A 26,957-nucleotide genomic window follows, 5' to 3' on the forward strand; every position below is an offset into this window, starting at 1 on the left:
CTTGACAGTTAATCCTTGATGTATGCCATTGAGCAAGTCATTTGGAAAAATCCAGAATGATAAAGTGGTGTTTGTAGTACACTGTACCTGTATTGAAGATGCTATTCCTGTTATGACCTTGCACTTCAGATACAAAAGATGGGAGTTGCTCTGTTAGGTACTACTGCGCTTTGTCTTAATTCATGACCCTACCCCAAGCATTTTGTTGCATGGGTAAAAAGAATCTTTCCTAGTTACCTCCTAGTTACCTGAGGTAGAGCACAGGAATATTTAACTCCTTAGAAGTAGATTTAGCCTATAGGTTAGCCTGGCTTTGTACTTCCAGCGTAAGTTTAATCAGTATTAAAAATAATGCTCTGTACTTTGACTCACTGATCAACATTCAACCTTGTCCTTTTCAGAGGCACTCCTCTGGATTCTTGTTTTGTGCAGGCTTGTAACAATCCTGTAAGAGCAGAAAAACTCAAGTAGTGTGGAAAGGACAATAAAGTGAAGTCATTTTCTTTGTCATATTTTGCTAAAAAGTAATTGTCACTATGTTCACCACAAAATGGCTTCATTTTTGAAGTAGGGGTGACTTATCAGTATGAAGACATCTATTTTAGAGAGGAAGTGAAAAGGGTATTAGTATGAGAGGTGGGAGAGGTAAGATGGCATTACACTGCCAGTAATTACTTGGTCTGTGTTTTTTTTCTTGTCATACTACGTTCTAATGTAAAAAAACATGTGACCATAGTCATATGATATGTGTGTTCAAAATATTATCTACAAGTAACTCCATTTAAAAATAACAGATAAAAGGTGAACTATTACTGTACTTCCTCTGTTTTGTAAAACTGGCATTTTTGTAGGAAATGCTCAAATTGTTTCTAGTCACATGTTGACTCCAAATCCAAGTGATACTGGAGATAGTAATACTTGATTTTGCTGCTCATTACTCAGGTACCATTGGTAGAGTTGGGCTACATATTTTGGAGAAGTTTTGGTTGAAGTAGATTGAAGGTTGTTCCTGAAGATTTGAGGTAGAAGACAGATCTGTCCTTGTCAGTGCACAGTGCTGTAGTGAAGAGACTTCAGTGTTTTATACAACAGAGTACTGTCAGAGCAGTTACTTTTTCTAATGTCAAAGGTTATAACTGCTCACTTATCAATAACCCTGAACAGTACAGGTAGCTGGAAAACAGGGTGTTATATTTATGGCAGTATGTCCAAGTGTACAATAAGCCTGCTTCGTTTACTGTCTCATTGAGTTCATTAGGTTTTTGACAGTAGCTTATCCTTTGTGTTATGGAAAAAAAAAAGCACTGTTTTAATGACTGTATCTCTCAATTGTTCTGTTCTCTGATAGCGATTGTTGTCTAATGAAGAAGAAAAGAACAAAGCCATCATTCAAGAAGTTTGTTTTATGGTATCCTTTTTCGTAACAAATTTTAATGTGTTGATTTAATTGCCTGATACGGGAGGCTGCTTTACAGATTTTCTTTCCTTGCCATACTTTGCTTAAGAAGAAACTGAAAGTTTGAGAAGGTCTGGTTTCCTGGTTTGTCAGGAATCTGGCATCAACACCCAGCAAGTTCAGTTCTTCAAAAATTGCAGGAATTTAATGTGTGCAGATAACTCTTGAAGCCAGTGTAGACTTTGTCATGTACTTTGTCTAGCAAGAAGTGAAATTCTTATTTGGGCTTTGTCGCAGTCCTGTGACTGTGGTCAAGAGGATGAGGAGACCTTTTGACTGTTCAAATGATACTTAGATCTTAAGTAGACTTCCATCACATGCACTGTATTTATTGTCTTTTCAACTACTCAAAACTTTGCTTTTACTCTCAATGTTTCTTAATTTCTACCTCAGATGTGTCTGGCTTTAAAAAGTAACACTGAATATCAGGGTAGGAATTTCAGTAGAATGTATGGATCAGAAACAAGCAGATATTTCTGTGGTGGTGCTGTCCTTTTCATCCTCAATGATGTTAAATGGTAGGGCATAGTTTAATCTCAGTGTTTATAAAGGCTTGGCATTAGAAAATGCAGTATTTGCTTCCCAACATCTGCTGTGAGACCATTAGTTTGTTTCAAGACTCAGTGAACAGGTGTGGTATGCTGCTGTTTTGTTTTCCACTCTTGAGTATTCAGCTTCATTTTGAGTATTCAGCTTCAATTTGGGCAAAACCAGTGATCTTAAATTACTCAAATATTTATTTTTATGATTACTGAAATGCTTGACAAAACCTAACACTAAACACTGTTCCAGAGAAGTAAAAAGGATGGGCTACCATAGCACTACACATTTTTTTAGCTACTCTGACCATGTCTTGCCAGGATTAAAGAACTGAGTGTTCTTTGGATGTTTTTTCACAGCTCGGACTCATTGAAGTACATGTACCAAGGTTAACTGTTGCTAACTTAACAATGTATAACCATGAAATGAAATTAATTCCTGCAGCTCTGAATAAAAAGTTATGAAGAGGTGCAAAAGACATAAAATAGTACTTGGGTTTCATTCTAATTTGTTGGATCCATCTTGCCCTTTTTAATAGCTTTGCTGTACCTTTGTCTTCTTTCTTTTCAGGCTTGGTGAATGCCTCTTGTAAATACTGTGTGTTTGTCTCATAGGCATGAGTCTCAGTATTTGACTAAAGTGATGCACATCAGAGACAAAACAAATGGGCATAATGCAATGTAACTTCCACTGGCAGGAACTGAGATCACTTACATTTTACTGCCCTTTACATAGCTCTGAAGTGATACCTTGAATTTTTGAATTGGAAGTAACATGCGACAAAGGTTTTTAGTATGAAGAATTATTACTAATGGTGACTGGATAAGTTCCTTGATCTTTTAGAGCTTCTATTTGTTTTGAACTTTGTTTGAATTACTTTAAGTTGAAACATGGCATACTTAATACTTGCTTTGGAAAGACAGGTGTTGATACAATAGCTCTTTCTTGATCAGCAAGCTGGAGAAGCAGATGATAATTAAAAGATCTCTCTGGTACTTGTGCTAAGACCTTGCAGTCATGGTTAAATGACAAAGAACTAGGCCTGTTATAAAGTCCGGTTTCCTCAGAGCCTTAATCACAAGGGTGTTTTTGTTTTATTTTTACTTTTTATTACATTACCTTTAGTTGCTTCCCTTGAAGTCTTCTTTTTTTTCAGCTAAGGCATGGATTTCCCTGTTCAGCTTAATATTTTAATTGCAGCTGTAATGCTTTGTATGGTTTTAAGCTAACATTTCAAATGAGATGTCTGAACTGCTGTATACAATATTATCAATAAACTTTGCGGTTGTCTTCCTTGAACATGTTACATCCAGAAAAAACTTTCAGGCCATCCCAACATTGTCCAGTTCTGCTCTGCTGCATCTATAGGAAAAGAAGAATCAGACACAGGACAGGGAGAGTTTCTTCTGCTTACAGAGCTGTGTAGAGGTAAACCTTTTCCCAGTAGTGCATGTGGCCTCTGACAGCTTTTTTGCACAGTTTGCCTCTTAAAGATAACACAGTTCGGTGGAGCTTGAGTTCAGCATAATCTTTTCTAAGGATAATGTTCTTTGAGACTACAGTTCAAGTGTATCTTAAATACGGGATAATCATGTGTTTGAGAATAGTCAGAGGACTCAAGACTGTAAATCTTCCTTAATGACAAGAATGTTTGTCTATTCATGCCATGCTTTAATAATTTGTGGTGTTCTGTGTGTGCTTATGTCAATTTCTCTGATTTTCTGCAGGACAGCTGGTGGAATTCTTAAAGAAAGTAGAATCCAAAGGACCTGTCTCCTGTGACACAGTATTGAAGATATTTTATCAGACCTGCAGGGCAGTGCAGCATATGCATAAACAGAAGCCTCCTATTATCCATAGAGATTTAAAGGTGCCTTACGATGTTTAAATAAAGGCTTAATTTTTAAACAGCAAAGAAGCCTGTCAGGCTGAATCAGTGTTAAGACTGTTGATCAAGTACAGCAGACATTTTTGAGGCTAGTGCGTACGTGCATTGCCTTGCCAAGACTGCTGGATGTCAGTGAAGCTCATCATTGAAATACTTGGGTCTCCAAATGTCTTTTTCTTATATGTAGTTAGGACTACTTGTACTCTATCTGAACATGCTGACAGAAAGGAAGTATATCATGGTTCGCTTATTAAGTTAGTGTTGAAGGTGTTTGCTTTTCATAAAATAATGAGTTGTAAGTTGCAGTTTTGGGGTGAGCAGGTTTTCTAAATAGAATAGATAAAGCTTTAAAGGACAAAAAAGGTAGTGTTGGATTTTCTGTGAAGCATTAAGTAGCCTTTGAGGAAGTGTAGAAGGCTGTTAGTTTAAGAACTAATAATTTGCATTGGATTTAGGACTTGCTTTCGATTTGGAATTTAAAATTTGGTAGGCATAATTCATAGATTTTGCTCCTGAATTTTTCATTATGCTAACCTTTACCAAGATGCTATAGGGTTATTCTGTGAAAAGTGTTGTTCACTTAGAAACTTTCAAGATTCAAAAGGGCTTGAACTGTGCTTGAATTTCATATTTTGAAGGTAGGGGTTCGCCTTTATGCTATGCCTTAGATGAAGGAGCCTCAATAATCAGTGAGATTCTGCTGTACTATAAATACATTTGAACCTAGTGGATGTAGGTAGTCTTCATACATGTAAACAAAATCAGGGAGGGAAGATTTTTGGTCTTGAAACTGTCTGAATTTCACATACCTGTCTGTTTCCAGCTTGATATGATATCAGCTGAATATTTAAAAAAATAAAAGGGAAAACGTGTTCCTCAAGTAAGCGTGTACTTGATTACTTTGGGGAAAGGGAAGTGAAACCACAATTTAAAAGTAAATATTTGCTAAATGCTTTCAACACTGTTGGAAGCTTTGTTAGGCAGTAGTATAGCACCTTAATATAAAACTAGTTCTGATGATGGAGCATTCCTTTTTTTTTTCTCAGTATTATTGAGCAGGCCTCTAGGTCGTGACAAAGAAATTTGATTCAGGCTATGACAGAACTTTCTTTGTGTTACTTCCTAGAATAAAGTCTTTTATTATTCACTGAAATTTCTATGCACCAGCCCCTAGAAAAGATGTATCTCTTCTCTGAAAAAGGGGTAAAATATTTACAAATAAATATACAATTTTTTATATAGCCAGCTCCATAGAAGTTAAGCTAATACTGTGATTCAAAGTCTGCTTTACTTGTCAAGTAACGTAAGTTCCCAGCAGAGATAAAACATGGAAAAAAGGCAGGGATTTCATTTCATGTTGGTTTCATGTTACAGGACCTGCAACACAAGATGATAGTTGTGCTGCAATAGGCAGAGACCTTACTGCAATCAAAAGCTGAATAGGCTGTACTGTCCTTTCCAGAGGGCTGAACTTAGGTCAGCAGCATGAAAAACTATTTTGAACCAACCTCACTAGCAACCTGAGATGCTAGTGTAGCCCTTGGTAGATGTAGTAGCATGGAATGCTAACAACGTTTTGTCAGTTATTTTGGTGAAAAGTATAAGGATTTGTGAACATCTCCAGTGCAACTTAAAACCAAATTCACCTTTGTAGTGGTGGCTGTTTCTGTCCTCCTGTGGTTTCCTTCTCTTACTTGTCAGTATAGTGCATTCTTTGTTCCTGAACCCCTTTGGACAAAGTTTGCACTTACAGTGTGTGTACACAGCACTGTGAGAACCCAGATAGTTACTGAGTTGTAAAAATTGTATGCTGGTTAGAGTGCAATTTATCAGTGCTTCTCTGCTATAATAATTGTCTGGATTTGATCTTTTCAGGATTTGCCACGCAGCTCACAGCTAGTTTGCATGGCATGTATCATGATTCAGTTAAAACCTGAATAATCAGCTGGAATGTTCTACATCATTAGCAATATTTACCAAAGCACAAAAATCAGAATGTAGGTACACAGAAGCTTCATTTCTGGTCTTACTGTGACCATCTTAGAGTATAAATTTAATCTGATGTTGAATGCACACCTTTCTTGTTGTCCATGGAGACAAACAAAGGATATCCAACAGAGAAGGGAGTTCAGGTTGCTCATTGAGATCAATATTCTGACCACATCATTAACAGAGCTTGTATCTTCCTGCAGGGTAGTCAAAATCAATTTGGTGGAAGAAGCATGTGTAAGGAGGCTAGTAGGGTGTTCTAAAGACTGAGGTTTTGCAGAAGGGAGTCTAAAGGTGATGTGATTTCAAAGGGAAGGGGAAGATGAACCTAGTTATCTGAAGTATGGTGTTGTGATCTTAATAATATGCCTCTTTTACACCTTGTCTCTCTCTATGAAGTCAGGAAAAATTTTCAGCCCTTTGTGGTTATGACCCCCACAATATGTCTGCCCAATACGTACTTTTATGTTCCTCATAAGTTTCTTTTCTGTTTCACTTAGCAATCCAGGAAGGTTGGATTGTAGAAAAATGGAAGCATGATGATGAACTATTCAGGCAGCATGTGGCCCTCAAATAGCTGGTTTCTGTCTCTGCACTGGATCATGACTTTGAGTGTCCCCCAGCAGCCTGCTTCTTCACTGCACTAAAGCTAGTAGTGTTTACTTTTATGCCTAAAAACATTTGGATCCCAAGATACGGTTTTTGCGGGTGGTCCTCTGAAAAGCTGTTGCCTCTTAGGCACTAATGAATTATGGCTTTTTTTGCCATGGTTTATTTCCTGCTGTCTTGAATGTTTCCTGCTCATGTTTTTGTTTTTAAAAATTGGTTGTATTGCTGCCATACAGTACTGTCTGAAATCTTTGTGCTCCTGTAAACAACATTCTGGAATAAAGTCAGTAATTTTATATGTATGCACAAGTGAATAGATATTTAAAAGCATGTGTGCTAGTGTACAGGAAAAAGGTATCTTTAATTTGTTGTTCTGCTTCTTTTTGAAGGTGGAAAACTTGCTTATTAGCAACCAAGGGACAATAAAGCTCTGTGACTTCGGTAGTGCTACAACTGTAGCTTACTATCCTGACTACAACTGGTCTGCACAGAAGAGAGCACTGGTTGAAGAAGAGGTGAGACTATTTTAATGTGATTAACTTTAACACTGGATTCATTTAACTGTTACTGTTAATCTGATGTTGATTCATGGAACTTCTAAGGCAACTAAAGATAGTTTCAGCTGTAGTGTTGTTCCTAAAGCTTTGCTTTTGTGTTTGCATTGCCAGGGTTCAAACACTGTCTGCAATGACAATCATAGCTTTTGTTCTGTAGCTGCATATACAAACAGTGCTTCAACTTGAGCAGTGTCCATTCTGAAATCTGGTGTGAAAATAGAAGTGATTACTAGAGCTTCTAATTGCATTCTTAACAGGAAGTAAATTGGTTATGCCAAAGTGATTTCCACCTTCTCATCTTATTTTTCTCAGTTGAATCACATATGAAGATGTGACAAATTTACTCAGCAGAATTTGAATAGGCAGTGTTGCGGTGCCTCTAGAACTACAGTGACTGTGTCAAGTATGCAGTGTGGTTTTTCGAAGTGCCTTTGTTCTTAGTTTAGAGTTGAGTGTAATGATGGTAAATCTAATGCAATACATCAACTGGATTCAGACTTTTAACTGTGGATATCAAGTGGCACTTAATTCACGTGTGAGTTCTGATATAATAAGTGTCTGTAAACTGCCCCTGTTTCATAATCCAGTATACTTGGAGAGCAATCCATTGATTTTTCTGGAGAAGGAAAAATAATATTGTACCACTGTCTTGTACAGTCTATACAAAAAGATTGTAGAAGAGGTCTTTTCAGAGATCCTTGTGAACATAGCTTAACTCTTTGGACATGTCTGCACTGTTATTAAGTATGATGAGGAAGAGAGGAATACACACTGGACCATGAAATCACTTTTTGGCTTATTGGTGATTTTCTGTATGTGTGCCCATATCCCTTTTTGCCTCATGCAGAACAGGTTATTTTACTTCATGTGCTCTGCAGTTTGGAAGGACTATTGAATATCACAATGCTATTTATTTTACTATTGCTGTTTTTATTTGTCATATCAAACCTGTTGTGAGGACTACAGGATTCAGTTGATAGTTTCTACCTTGACAAGTATTTCTGAAATTTATTTTCAAAATGAGAATGCAGTCCATTCTACATGGAGAACTGTTTCCTTGGTTGAAAGCTGTTAGTGCTTATTATTCAAGTTTCTGCTTCAAGAAGTTCTCTGTTCTGCAGATCACAAGGAATACAACACCAATGTACAGGACACCAGAAATGATTGACTTGTATTCAAATTTTCCAATTGGTGAAAAACAGGACATTTGGGTAAGAAATTTTTCTCTTGCTGCATTATAGCTGCTCATGTCATAGTGAAACTGATTTTGCAGTCTTCGTGTTAATTTGTTGGTAAATAAGTAAAAGCACCAAAATAAATGTAAGATGGTCTTATGGCAAAATAAACATGAGTACTGTGAACTATGTATTTAAATACTAAAAGATTGAGAAGGACTATTTGAGGTTTTCTCAAAGATGTAGCTTGACTTGCACTGTGAGAAGCAATGCTGAACTTCTTTGACATGCAGTAGAACTGTTGCATAGTTGGAACTTGCCACCATAGAGCCAGAATACTTAGTCCTTAATTCAAATTATTGCCTTTAATGCTCTGCAATGCATGTAATCCTGGGACAACCTATGGCTGAGTTCAAAATTATTATATCTAGGTATTGCATCTAGATCAAATACTAGCAAATGGCCAGGATGTGAATGATGTAGAGATCATTCTTGCTTTCTATAGAAAGAATGATAAACTGTTAATAATCACTAAAAATCTGTAGTCAGAATTAAATGGAAATATTAAATCCTCAGTTGTACTGTTTTCAGTTGTGTAATACTGTAATAGTACTGAGGTACTGCCTGGTGACTTTACACTTAGGGTCTTAGTTTATTGGATGTTTTTTACGGAGTCAAATGCCAAACTGTTCAGCTGTTACCTGTATTGGCAGTGTGTCAAATGACAAATTGAGGAAATGTAATGCTGGTGCTTTGAAAGTTTTTATTTGGAATCTCAAAACTTCATTCAGTTTCATACATTAGATACAAGATATTGTGGAAAATGTTATTCAGCTTCTACAACTGTTGGCAGGTTTCTTCTGGCATATGAAGTAACACCAAGAAAATACAAATACTTTTTTTTTTCTTTGACCATTTGGTCACTTCACATTTGTTAAAAACTGGTAGTCTGATCCAAGATTACATCCAGTTAAATAAAAAGCTGGAAATGATTTTAACAAAAGCCTCACTCAAAAGGGCAGTTGCAGTTATTTTTTTTGTTTAGAATAGCTTTGTATTTGTTAATATTAACATGGTGGTTGTCTGCTGCTGTGTCTTCCGAAGATCTGTTCCATTGACCATGCCTTTGTTGCAACATGTTGTTCTGTGTGTTTTCCTTTATACTGTGGGTACAGTGAAAATGTGAAGTATTTGACCATAGAATATGGTGCTTTCTCAGGAAGCCATAACTGATCTTGTAGTTTGTGGTTAGGACAAACAAAACAGTTTTCTGAAGAAAGCAGGTAGGGTGAGTAACACTGTGTGCTTGTCAAGAATGTGAGCTTAAAAGCATACAGGAGAGAGCAATGTCTTAGAACAGCAACATACAGGAAAAATTAGTTATTAACCACATAGCCTCCTCAATGGGAGTGTGATTTGATATTGGTTGTCAGATCAGAGGTCCTTAGGCCTGGCCAGTTGCTTTCTGTACATTTCCTGCCTAGTCTAGAGGTGTTCAGAAAACAATCACTGAACCCAAATGCCTCTAGTTCCTTTTTTTTTTTTTTTGAATTAATTGGATTTCCTGAACTGAAATTCAACTGAATTCCACTCAAGTAACAGGCTTTACCTTGCCATAAAGATTTTTCTTCATTTAAATTATGTTTTGGCTTGGAAGGCCCTTTGTACAGTCTCTCTTACGTATTTCTGAAAAAGCAAAAGAGTGGTTTTCAGAATATATTTAAGAAGCAAAATTTCAAACTTGGGTTCCTTACCAATATCTGGTTAAAAATTCTTCTAGTTAGTGCAAGACATCTTGCAGATTTTAATTCTGCATGAGCTGAATGATCTCTTTAGATTTCATGTAGTTTAATTCTCTTCAGAAAGTACTTTGGTACATTACCTGTGTGTTATCCTGCAGCTATACTGTAGAACTTCTCATCATTTTAAGTGTGCTGCTTATTACCTGAAGCTCGTGAGTGGAAAAATAACAGTATTTTGGTTTGTTTCAAACAATCCCCCTCCAAACCCCAGGCACTACCATAAAACCCCAAAAGCTTCACTGTCCCCTTGAAGAAGGGTCAAATTATCTGCTGGTAGAAGCACAGCAGCAGGTCAGAAATCTGTTCTTGGTTACTTTTGGTCATGTTTTTATGCTGCTTTTTACCTGCTAGCATGTGAGTGCTCAGACTGACCCAGGCAACTGCTGTAGATGGACTGTCTGCAGCCTTAAGACAGCATCTTCAACAAATAGGCTCTTTTGTTATGCATATCCATATCGTGGGTAGTGTTGGCTTTGAAGAATTGCCTTGCTGCAACTGGAATTGCCTTTTAGTCAAATTGAATGACATTTGGTGTTTGAAATATTCAAAATATATCACCGTTACAATCCTAAGCTACAGATAAAGGAAGGAATTCTTTAGCAATTAAAGCACAGATCAAATCTAAGTGGTCTCTTCATTTCCTGTATGTTCAGCTGATTGCATTTGTGCTTTTCTACCCTGCGTGGCTCTGGATGAGGTCTTCTGATGTGCATAGTGTCTCAGACTGTGCAAGGTGTAATTTCATTCCTCCAACTAAATTATGATCTCCCTTCTTTGTAAACAGGCATTTCTGTGGCAGAGTAAGTGGTATTTCCTGCAGTCCCCCAGTGTATTAAATGTGGACTATGTGATGCTTCAGTCTGTATGTTATGGAGAGCTTTTTATCAGACTGACAAAAATTTGCTTGCTATACAATAATACAGAATTGATATATGCAGCTGATTTCTGGCCCTGGATTGAGAGGCTCAGTAAGTGTTTTTGAGTAATTAAATTTCAAACCTTTGAGTTTAATAATGTTCAAATTTTTGAAACTGTTCTTGGAATAAATTGACAAGCAAGGACAGTTGCAGACGATAGACACAGAGGACTGCAGACAGTGAGTAGATTTCTTAGATAATGTCTTCTCTGACTTGTTCTATTTGTGAGGATCATAAAAGCTTAAGCAACTAAGCCGAGGTTCAGGAGAAACTTTGAGGACGAATTTTCCAGTCTGTTGTGCAAACATTTGCTTGGAGTGATTGGATGCTCTATTATCAAACTCTTATAGGCCAGATAGAATATTATTCTATTGCAATAGTATAACTCTGCTGGTATATTTTGTATGCTAGCTTATATTAAAATATTTGTCTAGATCAGCTTAATTTACTCAAGTAACAGCTGAAATTATCATAACTAATCTATAACACCGGTACTATTAAGATATTAATATTCAAAACTGACTTCTGGCTTTGGTGATGATTCCCTTGTCAGGTTGAGCAGGTCTCATCTTTGGACACATGGAGGGACTTGAAAGTTCCCAGGATATGATAGTCCTGGTTTTGTAATTTTTGAGGCTTGAATGAACCTGTCTGAAAAATATCTTAAATTTTATTAGAAGCGTGGAATAGCTGTCTAATTGAAGGAAAAAAGGGGCAGTCATTTTGGGCTTATTTTCCTCAAATCTTTATCAAAACAAGCATTTTAGCAATAATGTTGTGTCCCTCAAGAGTAATTTAAACAAGCTGATTAACACTTAAATGCTTACCTAGCTGGTGCGTTGCATAACAGAATGTATCTGAGTTAGATAGCCTTTTGTATAAATTGTGTTCCCACAAATAAAATGATACTTCTTGAAGCACATGATGAAGGTGTGAAAGAAACTCCTGAAGCATTTTGTAAGAAAAACCCTGTTCTTGAACATGTTCAGTGTCACAAGACTATACTGTGAAGTTAATAAAATGGATTTATTGAAATGATTTTTAAAAAGACAGTAATAGGAGAATCCTTGAACCTGAAAAATTCCATGAAAGGGAATAAACCCCACAAGCCTATTTAGTAGCAGTATTACTGTTTGGAGCTCTCTAATTGACATGCCAAACAAGTGTTTTGCTAAGTGTTCTGTCCTCTGAAACATCGGGACTAATTGTTTCTCAAGTAGTGTGAAGCTGATCTCTAAAACACTGGGAATATACAGAGTTCCATGAGTCAGTAGTTGAGTGACACCTGTGATTTGTAAGCAGTGTTAGGAAGCTTAATTTAATAGTCTGAAATCCTGCTTTAAATATCATTGCTTGAATTAAAGACAGCGTAAGTGAGAAAAAACAGCCAATGGGTTCATGGATCAGAAAATTTGTATTTATATTTTTTCTTCATTCTGTGTTAAGTTTCATCCAAAGAAGGTGGGTTCTGCAGAGCTCTTATTGTCTATGGCTGTGGGGACCTTACAGCTTCCTGTAGGACAATGATGCTGTCTGTTACAGGATACAAGATAAGGTGCAGAGGTACAGGATAAGGTATTTTGTTATCCTTTGGTCAATATCCTTGTACAAAGTTGCAGCACTCCTTTGCTGAGTGGTGGAGGAGGAAGAGGACAGAATTGTGCCATGATCTGGCCAATCCTGTCTGTGGCTGCATCAAAAGGAGCGTGACCAGCAGTGATTCTGCCCCTCTGCTCTGGTGAGACCCCACCTGCAGTACTCTGTCCAGCTCGAGTTGTCAGCACAGGAAAGACATGAGCTTATTGGAGAGGGTACAGAGGACACCACAAAAATGATCAGAGGGCTGGAACACCTATGAGGAAAGGCTGAGAGAGTTGGGGTTCTTCAGTCTGGAGAAGACAAGGCTCCAGATAGACCTTATTGTGGCCTTTCAATACTTAAAAGGGGCCTATAAAAAAAATGAGGACAGACTTTTTAGCAGGGCCTGTTACAATAGGATAAGAGGTAATGGTTTGTAAGTAGAAGATGGGAGATTCAGACTAGATTTTTTACAATACGGGTGGTAAAACACTGGCACAGGTTGCTGGGAGAGGTGGTAGATGCCCTGTCCCTAGAGACATTCCAGGCCAGGCTGGATGGGTCTTTGAGCAACCTCATCTAGCTGAAGATGTGCCTGCTCATTGCGAGGAGGTTGGACTAGCTGATCACTGAAGGTCCCTTCCAGCCCAAACTGTTTCATGATTCTGTGATCTGCTCATGTCCCTGTCTGGGGCTGCAGCTGTCAAAGACAGGAGAACCACCAACTGAAGCAGCCACTCTCTGCCATGGGCAGGCCCTGTCTCCCTGCCTGCTGTTCTCCCAGCCTCACACAAAGGTTGCCCATTCTGTGCCTCTCTGGCCAGGGAACACCCATCCCTTACTAAAAATGCTGGCCACCACCAGACTTCTGCCCACTGACATGGCCACTCCATCACTTGTGCTAGTTGTAGGAGTTCAGTCCCAGGATATCCATTGAAAAAGGGCACAGAGCTCCCTCTGCCCATGGCTTTGGGGAGCTTTCAGCTCCCTGTAATACCACCATAGGGTAGGGCTTGATGTTATCTGTCCTGTAGACTGCTGGCAGCTTTCCAGCTTAGTGTCACAGGAGGAAGAGGACAGGAGTGTGCTGTGGTTTGGTTGTTTCCTTATCTGGATGTCCAGATATAGTACAAAGCAGCCACCTTCCATCAGCATGGGCAGCTCTTGCCTCTGTGCCCTCTCCTCCCTGCCCTTGCTCACCTGGCTACTCACTCACCAGCCTGGGCTGGTGTTGTCACCAGCTGCCAGTACCAATGTTCTACCTGCTGTGACACCACCATGAACATGTGTAGTGTTTGCTGGGTGAAAAACTGGCTGGGTGGTTGGACCCAAAGAGTTTTGAGTGGAGTTAAATGCAGATGGTGGCTGGCCACAAGCGCTGTTCCCCAGGGCTCAGTATTGGGGCCAGTCCTGTTTAATATCTTTATCAATGATTTGGATGAGGGGACTGGGTGCACCCTCAGTCATTTTGCAGACAACACCAAGTTGGACAGGAGTGTTGATCTGCCTGAAGGTAAGAAGGCTCTGCAGAGCTGGATCAATGGGTTGATGCCAATTGTATGGCATTCAACAAGGCCAAATGCTGGGTCCTGCACTTGGGTCACAACAACCCCATGCAGCACTACAGGCCTTGGGGAAGAGTGGCTGGAAAGCTACCTGGCTGAGAAGGACCTGGGGGTGTTGGTCGACAGCTGGCTGAACATGAGCCAGCAGTGTGCCCAGGTGACCAAAAAGGCCACCAGCATCCTGGCTTGTACCAGAAATAGTGTGGTCAGCAGGACTAGGGAACTGATGGTCCCCCCGTACTCAGCACTGGTGAGGCTGCACCTTGAATCATGTGTTCAGTTTTGGGCAATGAAGCTGGCAAAGGGTCAGAAGCACAAGTCTTATGAAGAGCAGTTGAGGGAACTGGGGCTGTTTAACCTGGAGAAACAGAGGCTGAGGGGAGACCTTATTGCTTGGTGTAACTACCTGAAAGGAGGTTGTAGCATGGAGGTGTTGGTCTCTTTTCCCACATAGGAAGTGATAGGACTAGAGGAAATGGTGTAAGTTGCACCAGATGAGGTTTAGATTGGGTGTTAGGAACAATTTCTTAATGGAAAGGGTTGTGATGCAGTGGAACAGGCTGCCCAGGGAAGTGGTTGAGTCGCTGTCCATAGAGGTCTTCAAAAATGTGTAGATCTAGAGTTTAGGGTTGTGGTTTAACTGCGGACTTGGCAGTGGTAAGCTTACAGTTAGACTTGATGATCATAAGACTTTTTCAAGCCTAAATGATTCCATGAATCTACAAAATATTTCTGCGTTTATCTCTGTGTAGGCTCTGGGCTGTATCCTGTACTTGCTGTGCTTTAGGCAACATCCATTTGAAGATGGAGCTAAACTTCGCATAGTCAATGGAAAATATGTCATCCCACAAAATGACACCCGCTACTCTGTGTTTCATGATCTCATTCGTAAGTTTACAATGTTATTTAATTTGGTGTCTTTATGGGTATATGTTATTATTGAAAGTATTGTATTACTGATAGTTAAATGTTACTGACATGTGGTGGTGAAAAAGATTAACTGTGACAACTTATTTTATTGAAAATTTTAATCCATTATCAAGAAACTTGGAAATTTTAAATGACACTTTTTTTAGTGTAGTTTTCTGTCATGCTTAGGATACGAGTTAGTCCATGGGAACAACTGGTGTTTTGATTTTATTTCTTTGAATTTGGTTTAGAATTTCTACTTTCTTTAAATTTCAAGTATTAATAGATTACTGAAAACAATGTCAGAAATGTCTCCCACTCCAATATAAAGTTATTTCTGCCGTTATTAACTAACTCATCCTAAAGTATATTCTTTGAAATATTCTTAACCCTAAATGGTATTTTTTCATGGATACTTGTTATGGCAATGAGCTTTGGATACAGATTTAGCAGTTCATCCATTCTGTTAGCATTTGATTGCTTGTTGCACTGGAGTGCACTGAAGAGATTATTCATCTCTGCTGGGAGAAAAGCTCTGAAGGGTTTCTGTTATATTGTTTGAATCTCCTTTTTCAGATTCCATGTTGAAGGTGAACCCAGAGGAGAGATTGTCAATCGCTGAAGTTGTGAATCAACTGCAGGAGATTGCAGCCGCTAGGAATGCAAATCCTAAATCTCCCATCACAGAGGTAAATGTGTCTCATAGGGAGTATAATTGATTTTTTTTTTTTTTTTTTTTCTTCTTTCTCTCTTCTCTTATCCAGAGAGTGTGAGTTTAGTACCAGATGTCAGAACAGGTCCCCTGCTCCTTAGTCTTCTGAGAATTTCATGCTAACTTGTTTTGAAATTCAATTGAATTGATCTCTGTCACTTGTAGGGTCGTTGAAAATATGTGTTTTAAAGCAGAGAGCTTGTGCGACATTGAAGGAAACTGGTTGTAGTTCTTCCTGCTGGTTTAAAAAACTTCTCTTGATGTGGGGTCATTCTTTAGTATGCAAGTGCTGTTTGACACGCTACATTTCATCATAATTAATTTGCACAGAAAAATCTACTATATGAAGGCTCAGCCTACAATAACTTGAAATCCACTTAGGCATCTTCGATTTGAGAGTTAATTTGGACAATACTGCAAATGAATCAATTTGTGCATCTTAACTTTCTGACTTTCTTCTGAGGTTCAGCTTACTTGTTCTCACCAAATAAAGGTAACGTGCAAAGTGTAATAAGTTGGCTGAATGGTCTAGAAAATACTTACAGTGAATATTGATCTCCTCAGCTCCTGGAACAAAATGGAGGCTATGGAAACAATACTCTGCATCGGACATCTGTGACCTCTGTTTCACAGAGCTCCAAGCCTGCAGGACAGCTCAACAGTATGTGTAATGCAGGTAAGTGCAGAAACAGATGACATCTTAGTGTAAAAACAATTTCGTATCTTCTATGTGAAAATTAAAAAAAATGAGGGTTTTAGACATTTTGGGGAAGTACTAGCTACTTTGCATTTATATCACTGTTTCTAACCTTGTATTTTTTTTGTGAGGTTTGGTTTTATATAGATAAATGCAAATGAATTTCTCAAGTTCATCGCTGGGCAAGATAAAATTCTGTTTCCTATGTAAAGTAGTTGAAACTAAATTGCATTATTGATCTGTAGAGTTGGGAGAGTTGAAATAAGTGAACTGAAACTTTTATAAAAGTGGTGGATACAGTAACCAATAATATTCTTAGGAACGAGAGCTGTAGAGAAAGTAGTATTGAGGGTATGACAAACTAATAAAAATGGCTTATTTTAAAACCAAAACTATCTGATTTCCATGAAGCAACAATATTTTGTCTTGTGTAAAGAGGAGAATTTAAGAGGAGTTTAAATTTAAACTGTTCAAAATCCTCTCAGAAGTGCTGTATCTTAACTGAAACCTTGTTGCTTTGTGGCAGAAGTTACTGAAATCAGTGTATTTCCTGAGTTTGTGCACAATTGTGTTTGCTTTCTAAGAACTACTTAACATCAGCTATCTTACAACTTGAAGATAGCAGCTATTGTGTGGCTTTTCGTTTAACTTCATGCTAAAATGGGCTTGTTGGTGTCTAATGATTGAGGTAGTCCAATAAAGAAATGCAAAAGCAATTGCAGGGATTTTAACTGTGGACCACAGTAGTTCGTTAATGCTGAGGAGACACTGAGCTGATATTTTAGCCTGCAAAAAGCCTGTGTGAGAAGAAATACTTCCCTAAGCATCTGGGGTCTACCTCTCCCCCTTCCTCTGTCCCCCTGTAAAAAGACTTCTGAACCCCCATGATAATCTGAGGTGCATCTGACAAACTGATTGTAGTCTAAAGCTATTTAGTTTTGTCACTTCCAAAACACTCGTGTCCAACAGCCTAAAACGGAAAAACCAGCAGCCTAAACTCAATTTATTTGCTATTCAGTCATTACTTTAAGAAATGGCCATAGCTTGTACTCTCTTGATCCCAGCTACTTGTTGGAGGATTGTTCAGGGAAGACTTCAGGAGATAGTTGTACCATAGAACATCAGTGGTGAGGAGAAGGAGTTGTGGCTCCATCTGAGGAAAAACAGTAGTTGGACTAGAAGTACTAAACTGAGTCAACCAAAACTTGTCTCCAAAATGACACAATTAAAAGCTGACCTAGCCTTTCTGTAAAAATAGATATTCTAGAGTTCATTCAGTTGAAAATACTTGGACCTTAAGAAAATGAGAAGCTTCATAGGCTTATTTGCATCTGAATTTCTTATTAAAAGGCATTTTCTGCACGTATTTTATAATAACATTTGAACATAGAACATTTCAAATAATTTAGAAGATATCAAAGGAATATTTCATACTGTATTCAATTTCCTTCCAGCTTGGTATTTCTTGGTTGATATTACTTATGCTGAATTGCCAATGAGACAAAGGATATTAATGGTCCAGGGAAACTTTTTAAATTGGGAAATATTAATTGGAGTAACGTTATCTGTATATCATTTTCTGTGGAAGAATCCAGCTTCCTAATAGAATTATAATCAAAACACTGTCTGGCCATTTGTTTTGTGCAAAAATGAATACTGTTTCTTGTATACAGTCATATTAATAGGGATGTTGTGCTTGAAAAGTAAATTTATTATGGCAGCTGATTCTGAAACCCTGCATTAAAATGTATCTCCTGGCGGTGCTTAATTAGATTTGCTAATAGTAAACTGCACTTTGAGAAGGATACTAAAGAAGACAGTATTTTGCTGTACTGACAATATGAAATAAATGCTTTTCTTTGAGAAATTTTTTACCTTGTTTTCTTTCAAATGCAAACAGTCAATTAAACGGTGTGTTAAGCAATTCACTACTACCTACTCACTGCAGGAAGTACTGTTTTTTGAAGTGGTCCTTGTTAAGGAGGACTTTAGAAGTATGAACCTTACAGCAAGGCATAGCCTGTATGTGCATTCACTTCCAGCTTTGTAGGCAATTTACTTTAGTATGGAGCCCATTCCACGATATGACTTAAAGTAAAATTATTTTTATTCAACTACTCTAGGCCTGACCGTTGCGGAATGTGACCAGACTTATGGAGGGTTCTTTGGTATTCTGAGGGGTGGAACAGAGCGATTTTTCACTAATATTAAGGATACATCTTCTAAAGTTATCCAGTCTGTGGCCAAGTGAGTAAAAAATAAAAAAATGTGCTGGTAAGAGTTCTAAATGAAGGGTCAGGAGCTTATTCCAGAAATTATTAAATTCAGCATACTTTTCCAAGCATAAGCTCTAACAGCTGGTAGCTAGCCCTGAGATTTTATGAATTATATTTACACAAAAGTTACATTAGCAATTATATACTAGAGGTGAGAATGTTGGGGGCAAAAGCCTGTCCACAAGTACTACTTTGCCTGCTGTATTTAGATACTGAAAGCCTGGGAGAAATGAGCGAGGTGGAGAGATATGGAATAGGACTGTCGTGGTTCAGAATGAATTAATTGAATTAGTGGATAGGATCTCCATGAATAAGAGGGGAAAAAAGATGGAGTGGTGAAAGGTACAAATAAATGTAATGGAGGTGAGAAGAAAAACTACAGGGAAATAGCATATGAGCTCTTCTGTCCAGTTCAGTTTTCAGGTGGAATCTATGCTCTCAAGACAAAGTAAAGGGAGCTGCACTGTTCGCCTCCTTTGCCCTGTGTTATATGGAAGAATACTCTGCTGTTTCAATGTATATGTCCTCAGATACCTAGTGGGTGATTATTTTTTTCTAATAGGATTTTTCAGTCTCATTCTAAGTGTTTCTAGTACTTCTATCTGATTGATATTAATCTATTTGTATGAATCGTACATTTAAAAATAGTAATAACTTTTTATGCAGTGTAAAAGCGTTTTGTTAGTTCTAGGGAGAGCAAGTAAGTCACTACTGAACACTATGACGGAACTTTAGCCTTGTATGGAAGACTGAACCTTGTCCCTCACTGTAGGGTTTGTGGCCCTTTAATTTTCACACTGTGCTCTGGCTTCTGAAATCTATTGCTTGCAACATGTTTTTCTGTCACTGAGTGTAACTTGTGTGTAGTGTTACTCTGACATGTTTGTAATGATCAGGTAAGTTAGATCTGTCGCTCTTGCACCTCTGTAGCCACTTCAAGTGCATTTTTAGCTGTTTGCTCTTCGTCTGTTTCAACTTCCTATGTGTGGCTTAGAAAGGCCAGGTCCTCTATTTTTTTAAAGGTTGTAAAAGCTATGCAGCTTTGGTTTGTTTTTAAGCTTTCTACAGAAGCAATTGACTTAGTGGCATCAAACTTTTCACCCTGAGGAAACCACACTGACTCAAGAGAAAATGAGGACATGTACAAGGGGAATGAGCTATTGCATATTGAAAAGCAGTGACTTGTTAGCAGCTTAGCAGAACTGTACGAATTTCATGTACAAAGTAACATGAAGAGCTACAACCTTTAGGCAACTGCTTTCTGGTTTATTTTGCATGTGCTGCCTTGCAGGCCTCTGTTCTTAATCTCCTTTTACCTGCTGCTTTCTGTGGAACTGATCTTCTTTTCCTCTTCAGTCCTACTTCTGTTCTTTTTGTGGTATCTTGTTAAATGAAATTTTCTGTATAGTAAAGCATGGAAATATTCTGCAGATTCTTTACCTTTGACAGCTCTACTATTTATAAACTTGAAGGTTATTTTCTTGTCTTAAATTCTGCCAGTTTTGCTTAGATTTAGGTCTTGCAGTAGAGAAATTACTGTTCTTCCTCTGTGACAGATAACATGTAAATTCTCTACCTTTGACAAAGTTACAAGCCCTACTTTCACATATCTGTTTTCCTGTATTAGATCTTACTCCGTTACTGTATTTTGGTTGTCTACTACATGCTTCTGAAGTATTCCTGCACTTCATTTTCTTGTACTCTAGTCTTCACATAACTTTCTGGATTGTTTTGCCCCCATCAGTCAGTTAGGCTTGAAGAGGTTTCCTCTTCCTGCTCTTCCAAGTGGTCTCTTCCTTAAAGGCCACTTTTTAAAGGAACTTTAATTACTTTTTAAAAAACTAATCTTGTGCCATTTTCCCTTCTCCTAGTGGTGGATTAGGACTTTCTAAAATTGATATTTTTTTAATATGGAATGACTTATGGTGTGCCTGCATCTTATTTTTATTTCTCTTGCCTATAAGGTGTGTGTGGCTTTTTGCTTTGTTTGATTTCTTCGGTTCCATAAGTGTAATGTGCAAGCAAGGAATAAAAGAATAACTGTACATCCAGCTGCAGCTGCAGAGCTCATCTGGCAGTTTCTGAAGTATAGGACAGTGAGTATTTGCTGTCTGAAAAAGATGCTGTTCAGTTTACATGCTCTTCTGTACAGTTGTTTGTTTGGATTATAGTGACTGCCCAAAATTAATCTTGTATCTGTTCGTTCTTAAGAGTTTTTGTGCTACTGCTGAATTGGTAGTTAGTGTTCTGTGGCCAAACTAAAGGCTTGACACTTTAGTTAGAATTTCTTTTCTAAAAAAACAAACAAACAAAACAATGGTCAATAAGATAGAGATAGAACTTGAGGCTCTTGAGTCCTGCATAGAGCCCTATGGCAGGTTTATTTATGCCTTAAATTTACATGGAACATAAGGAACTGTTCGAATCCTCTTAAACTGCTTCAAACCTTATCTGGCATGACTGTTTGTGGTAGTGTTTGAGCCTCTGTCAGGAATGCAGGTGCTGCTGGAGACATTTTAGGGCTTGTCTTGTGGAACTTATTAAATATTAGTCAAGTAAAACTCTTCAATTTTACATCTTATTTGTATTAATTATAGAAAGTCATATATGGATGTTTACTAGAACTGAGTAGCTGGTGAATGTAGTTGTTTTACCTGGTTTTGGTTTGCAGCTCTTAATGGGTGGGAATATTGTGATATCAAAGTTAGATAAATGAGCCACAGACCTTTTCCAGCTAATGGGGGATACAGCACTTCTATGCGCTGTGATGGATTGACAGAGAATTGTCAGACAGTGTATGTTAAATCCCAAGGTTCATAATGAGATAATTCCCTCACAGATGTTTTGGACTGAGCTGATTGAATAAGGGTTTATATTTAGGTAACTTGTGTACATCACCTCTTGTTGACAAAGTATGTGAGACTGTTGATATTTGTTTAAGCTCTGCACTAAGATAAATATTGGTTTTGTGGAGGACTCTGTCTTCATATAACTGCCTTTTTGTTTTCTTCTGTTATCTAAGTGAATTTGGTCATTGGTTTGTAGAGTGAAAGAAAAGGAGGTAATGCATCCTGTATATAAATATGCTAGTGAGAACCAGTTTCTTCAATACTTATTTTCCAGATAATACTTAATCAATATGGAAAGAGAAACTCTTTCCTCTTCCAATTTGTCAATATTCTTTACTTGCCCTTTGTTCTGTAATTTTCATTCCTTGATAAGTCTATCATGTGTATTTTGGATTTTAACTGTATGTAACAGCTCACTGAAATGGCAAAACATGAGTTAATGTGGTGAATACTTAATGTTGTGCGCCACCTAAGGTAGTCTCAGGATCTTTAGCATTTAACGTTCTCTGAGCTGCTGAGACTCCCACCGCTGGGCTTGTGCATTCTGAAACTATTCTTTAACCAAGCTGTAGTGCTACTGCTTGGTTTACATGTGCTATGGAATGTACCTGTTTCCGTCATGGTCGTTCTTTTGCCTTTACAAATTTGTGTTGTGGCTACAGCTGATGCCATCATGGATGTGAGAATACCTCTTCTACTGTTGCATCCTCGACTGCCTTTCCAGAACGCTTCAACCAACATGAGACATTCTGGACAAACCAAAATGCCTCTTGTCATGTATTTTCTTCAGCAGAATTATGCACTCCTCATATTGGAGTCTGTCATCTCATTAGGTAGGCTCTCTCCTTCCTACTTACCTTTGCTTTTCTGATTTCTGGAGTAATTGCCTTTATCTGCAGACAGACTTCTTTCTCCATGAATCCAAACTACAATAGTAGAATTACTGTTTTGTAGGTTTTTTTCTTCTTAACTTAAATGTTGGTCTCTTGTTTATTCTAATAAGTGATGATGTCTGAAAACTAAAACACATGTCACAGGCTACTCGGAACAGGACAGTGAATGAGGGCCATCTTGATTGTCCCCCAGGACACCTCGCTTGCAGGTGTCACAATCTCTGTTGCAGATTCAGGTCAGACAGAAGTAGTTTGTAGCTACATGAGGGAGAACACAGAACAAGAGGTTTAGCTCTCTCTCAAACTGGCCTAAGAGAAAGTAGTAGGGTGTATACACAGATACAGCAGAGCAGTGTCTGCATAGAAGGGAACTTTGTTCCAGCAGATGTGCCTGTGTGTGTGTGGTAACTCAATCTGCAGCCGTGCAGCCTCAGCATATCTCTGTTTGGCTCATCTCTCTCTTGCTTGTGATGTCACCGTGCCCTTGAGCAGCTTTTACGCTTGAGTTCTGGCATCCATGCAGGTTACAGATACCTTGCCAAAAAACATGTAGTAATGTTTTAAGTATCCAGTTTTCATTGGTCTTGAAAGCAGCATGCAAAACTTCAGGATCATAGAATTACTTTGCTTGGAAAAGACACTCAACATCAGCAAGTCTTGTTTTGCCTTGTTAGAACAGTCTCTTCAAGAGATTATGATCTAGTAATCTAGGAAACAATTAACTGCATTTTATTGTTAGCTTTCTTTGCTTCTAAGGTAATTTCATTCCTGGTTTGATGCTGCATTAATGTTTTATTTTGTGGATTTTTGTGTTGTACTAGATGGTTCTGCTTCACAAAACTGAATTAATCATTCAACTAAGTGGGAACAGATTGCAAATTTCAGTGCTGCATTTCCTTCTGGCTTTTAAAAATAAACTGCAAAAATGGTGGTGTTTGGCTAATGAATAGATATTTTTCCTATACTTGTGAGTGTAGAGATGTCTGGAGGATAACAGATTAGTGTTAGAGCATTACTTAACTGAAGATAATGGTTTATGTGCTCACATTGTAACTGTGCTGGTGATTCTGTCATTCTTTATTCTTTCACATCTTCAGGTGCTAGTAACAAAAGGTAACTATGGACTGTTGTAGAATTTAGTGCTGTATGCCAAGTAGTTGATTTTTGTGAATGTAATTATTTTGAACTTAATTTGTTGGAATGATCTTTTATTTAATATTAGTTATGGTCTTTAAGTACAGGTCTTTTCTGGCAAGATTGATGATGCCACCCATTTACTTAATTAGATGTTAAAAACCTTTAACTAAAACTTCTGCTTTTGCTTAGATGTTTATTCTGCAAAATGAGAATTCATATCTTATTTGCTACATATGCCATTGGAGTTCTCACTAAAATGCCTTGAAGTAGTCTGGTATCATCAGAAAAGTGGCTGACTGTAGGTATCATAACATACTTCCCTGTTTAGCTTAGAGCCTAAAGCACACTGAATTTTCCACATGGAGCACAAGCCAGAATCCCTCCTTACAGTCTGTCGCTTACATGTTCTACTCTTATCACCTTCTAGCAACATTAATCTGTAAGTCAAATTTCTGCTGTTAACAACATGAAAGGAAAGACTTTATTCTTAATATTTAGTTACAGGGTTATATCTTGAAATGTGTAGGAATGCTTACCAGTGTAAAGAATAACCATCTTTTTCACCTTCCTGCTATTTAAAGCAATCTCAGTTACCAGTCTCATTTACATAAGAGTACCTTGTGTTCAAGTCTTACTACTGAAATAGCTCAAAAAAACTTCAGAATGAAGTTCAAGAAATAGTAATTCAAGTACAAGGTCATACCTTTTAAGGAGAGTTGTATTGATTTTGCAGTTTTGCAGCTACATTTTAAGACAGCACAAACATTCTGAAGCTTTTTTAGTTGTAACAGGCATACCAGATTTTTCCTTTGAAACAGCAAACTCAAATTGGTTGTGCTCTGTTAACATGCTAAGCCACACTTTTTCAGCAATGTGTGTTGAGATCCATGCTCATAATAATGTTGCATTTTAATTTAGACAAATGTAAATAGCAAAGCTAAATTGGGGGGTGTTGCTAGTAAGAAGTCAACATCTTAAAGAGCTCTCACAGGAATGGGTGTGAGGAGGGTCTTGTCTTTGCTCTTAACAGTTCTGTGCTTCTGTTTCAAGTTTCTGCTTAACCTCAGTGTTACAGCATTGACGAGAGAATGGTTCCTTGTTCTCAGGATATCATATTAGGTGGTTCTTTATCTTGATATCAAAAAAGTTGGTATCATTATAATGTTCTATGAGTTTTCTTGCTTGAAGCTGGTGAGTGTAAGCAACAAAAAACATTTAACGCAATCATATAGACTATGCTCATCACTGATCTTAGTAAGAAATTGTGATTAGATCTGAATGTTTCTGCCTAAACTGATTTGGCTCCAACAGTATTACCACTTGAGCTACATGATGAGGTTATGTCCTTCCAAAAGTGTGAATAATTTTGAAATGGTGTTTACTTGCCCATTTTGACTTCCTTATGCAAGATTTTGAGGCTGAGTTTTTTTAGTGCTTTGTGTAATGAGACTCTTGAACTTCCTTGTGGCGATTTCCATTTCTCTTGAGACCTTTGATCACTGTCATTGTTGGGACACTGATTATGTCATTCCACATAAAAACTGTTTAATGTCCTTAGTTTCAGAACTGTTTTTCTTGCCTTATCTAAAACCTTCCTCCCAAACCTAATAAATTCAGTAATCTTTTATTTAATCCCTCCAACCCCCTTCATGTTTACTAGCAAGCAGTGAGGAAGCAAAGCATAATGTTCTCTCCTGACATTTCAATATTTGAGTGCAGTATCCTAGGTCTGCTCTTTCAAGCAGTGTCTTGAAACTTCATAGTGATAGAAGAGTATTGCTTGAATAGTGCCCCTGCATTCTGTAAACATGCATCATAGTGTTGTGATGATACTTTGATATTCTAGAGATAACATGTGACTGACTTAAGTTAGAGATGTCTAAACCACATTCTGTAGATGAGTTTTATTCTTATTTTGCCAATTAGGAGTTCAGGCCTATGTGATAATATATTCAAGGTTGCTGACCTGCACTGTTGCTTCTTCTGTTTTTCCCAAGCTTTTTCATGCTCCTACATAGCAGATACTCTAGAAACAAAGAAAACCAGTGGTCTTACAATAGTAAATTTATTGGTATGATGAGAGTGATTAGATAGAGATGAAGGGAATGGACCTAAATTTAAAAAAAAAAAAAGTAAAAAATAATTTAAAAAAATCCCTGGGAGATTATTTTTTTAAAAAGACTGCTCTTTAGAACTGTGTACAACTATATAAGAGAGAGATGAGTAATGATTGATGCCTTGCTCACTATGGGTGTTTTGGAAGTGAATTTTTTGAGGAATAATTTAAATGAGGAATGGAGGTACCCTCTGTTCATTTGGAATCCAGAAATAGGGCAGCACAGCCATCTGGGTCAGATAGTAATGTTCCAGAGTTATACTACTTCAAATGTAGTGTTTCAACAATTTGTCGTTGTTTTAAGCAGCATGATGCATTATTGCAACATCTTTAATGGAGGACATCCTTATTTGGCTTACAAACTGATACCTACAATGAACATTTATCAGTAAGAGAAGGGGCTAGAGGAATGAGTTAAACATTGAAGGCATCTATACAAAATCCCCAGAGATGTTTTTGTTGTGACTAATGTAAATGAGTAACTGTTCAAATACAGTGTTTATTCTGAAAATTCTACTCTGAAAACAAAGTGTGAGGTAACAGGCCTCAGATGGAAGAAATGAAACATTATTCATGGTGGTGTGTGTAGTCTGAGACACCTGGGTTTCAGACTTATGGCTTGAATGGTTCTGTTTCCCAGTATTAACTTCAATGTGTTCTGTTTCAGTTATGCAAAAGGAGACTTGGATATATCATACATCACTTCCAGAATTGCTGGTAGGATAACTATAGCTGTCTTAAGAATAATTTCTGATTGTTCTTAATATGTGGAAAAAGTGAATATTTCACCTGGTGTTGCTTGTTCTGTCTTCAGTGATGTCCTTTCCAGCTGAAGGTGTAGAGTCTGCCATCAAAAATAACATAGAAGATGTGCGGTTATGTCTGGACTCTAAACATCCTGGCCACTATGCTGTGTACAATCTCTCTCCAAGAACATACAGACCTTCAAGATTCCACAATAGGGTGTGTATAGCTTTTGTGTTTTTCTATACAAGGTCCTTCAACAATATCTTGATTATACCTTCAGCTTTTTAGTGTGAAATATGTTTAAGTATGCTACATAATCAAAAAGATGTCAGAAGTATAGGTTTATGCGTAATGTCAATGAGTAAGCTATAATCTGCTAGTCTTTGCTTTCAATCCAAGCTTAAGTGACTAAAGAGTAATCTTTAACCCTACTGACTAAATTCTTTGTTTCCTAGGCTAGTTGTATCTTAAACATATACAAGTACCTTACATATTTCAGATTCAAATGGTGAATACTTAAGATAATGAAAAATCTTACTAAAATT

General features: G+C 37.7%; 1 protein-coding gene across 2 annotated transcripts in view; it reads left to right on the forward strand.

Annotated features, from left to right (window-relative positions):
• GAK (cyclin G associated kinase) overlaps positions 1 to 26,957 on the forward strand; it is an 82,255-nt gene that overhangs the window by 14,467 nt on the left and 40,831 nt on the right. For both annotated transcript variants that reach the window (XR_011736697.1, XM_065860549.2), the window contains exons 3-13: positions 1,349 to 1,408; positions 3,310 to 3,424; positions 3,724 to 3,866; positions 6,872 to 6,997; positions 8,161 to 8,250; positions 14,829 to 14,964; positions 15,562 to 15,674; positions 16,262 to 16,373; positions 18,518 to 18,641; positions 26,333 to 26,382; positions 26,480 to 26,628. Coding sequence is in view for 1 of the 2 variants with exons in the window: in XM_065860549.2 (XP_065716621.1) it covers positions 1,349 to 1,408; positions 3,310 to 3,424; positions 3,724 to 3,866; positions 6,872 to 6,997; positions 8,161 to 8,250; positions 14,829 to 14,964; positions 15,562 to 15,674; positions 16,262 to 16,373; positions 18,518 to 18,641; positions 26,333 to 26,382; positions 26,480 to 26,628 (1,218 nt within the window). In the remaining variant the exon portion in view is untranslated. The remainder of the gene's footprint in view (positions 1 to 1,348; positions 1,409 to 3,309; positions 3,425 to 3,723; positions 3,867 to 6,871; positions 6,998 to 8,160; positions 8,251 to 14,828; positions 14,965 to 15,561; positions 15,675 to 16,261; positions 16,374 to 18,517; positions 18,642 to 26,332; positions 26,383 to 26,479; positions 26,629 to 26,957) is intronic.

The sequence above is a fragment of the Patagioenas fasciata genome, chromosome Z, assembly GCF_037038585.1.
Source record: "Patagioenas fasciata isolate bPatFas1 chromosome Z, bPatFas1.hap1, whole genome shotgun sequence".
Classification (NCBI taxonomy): domain Eukaryota; kingdom Metazoa; phylum Chordata; class Aves; order Columbiformes; family Columbidae; genus Patagioenas; species Patagioenas fasciata.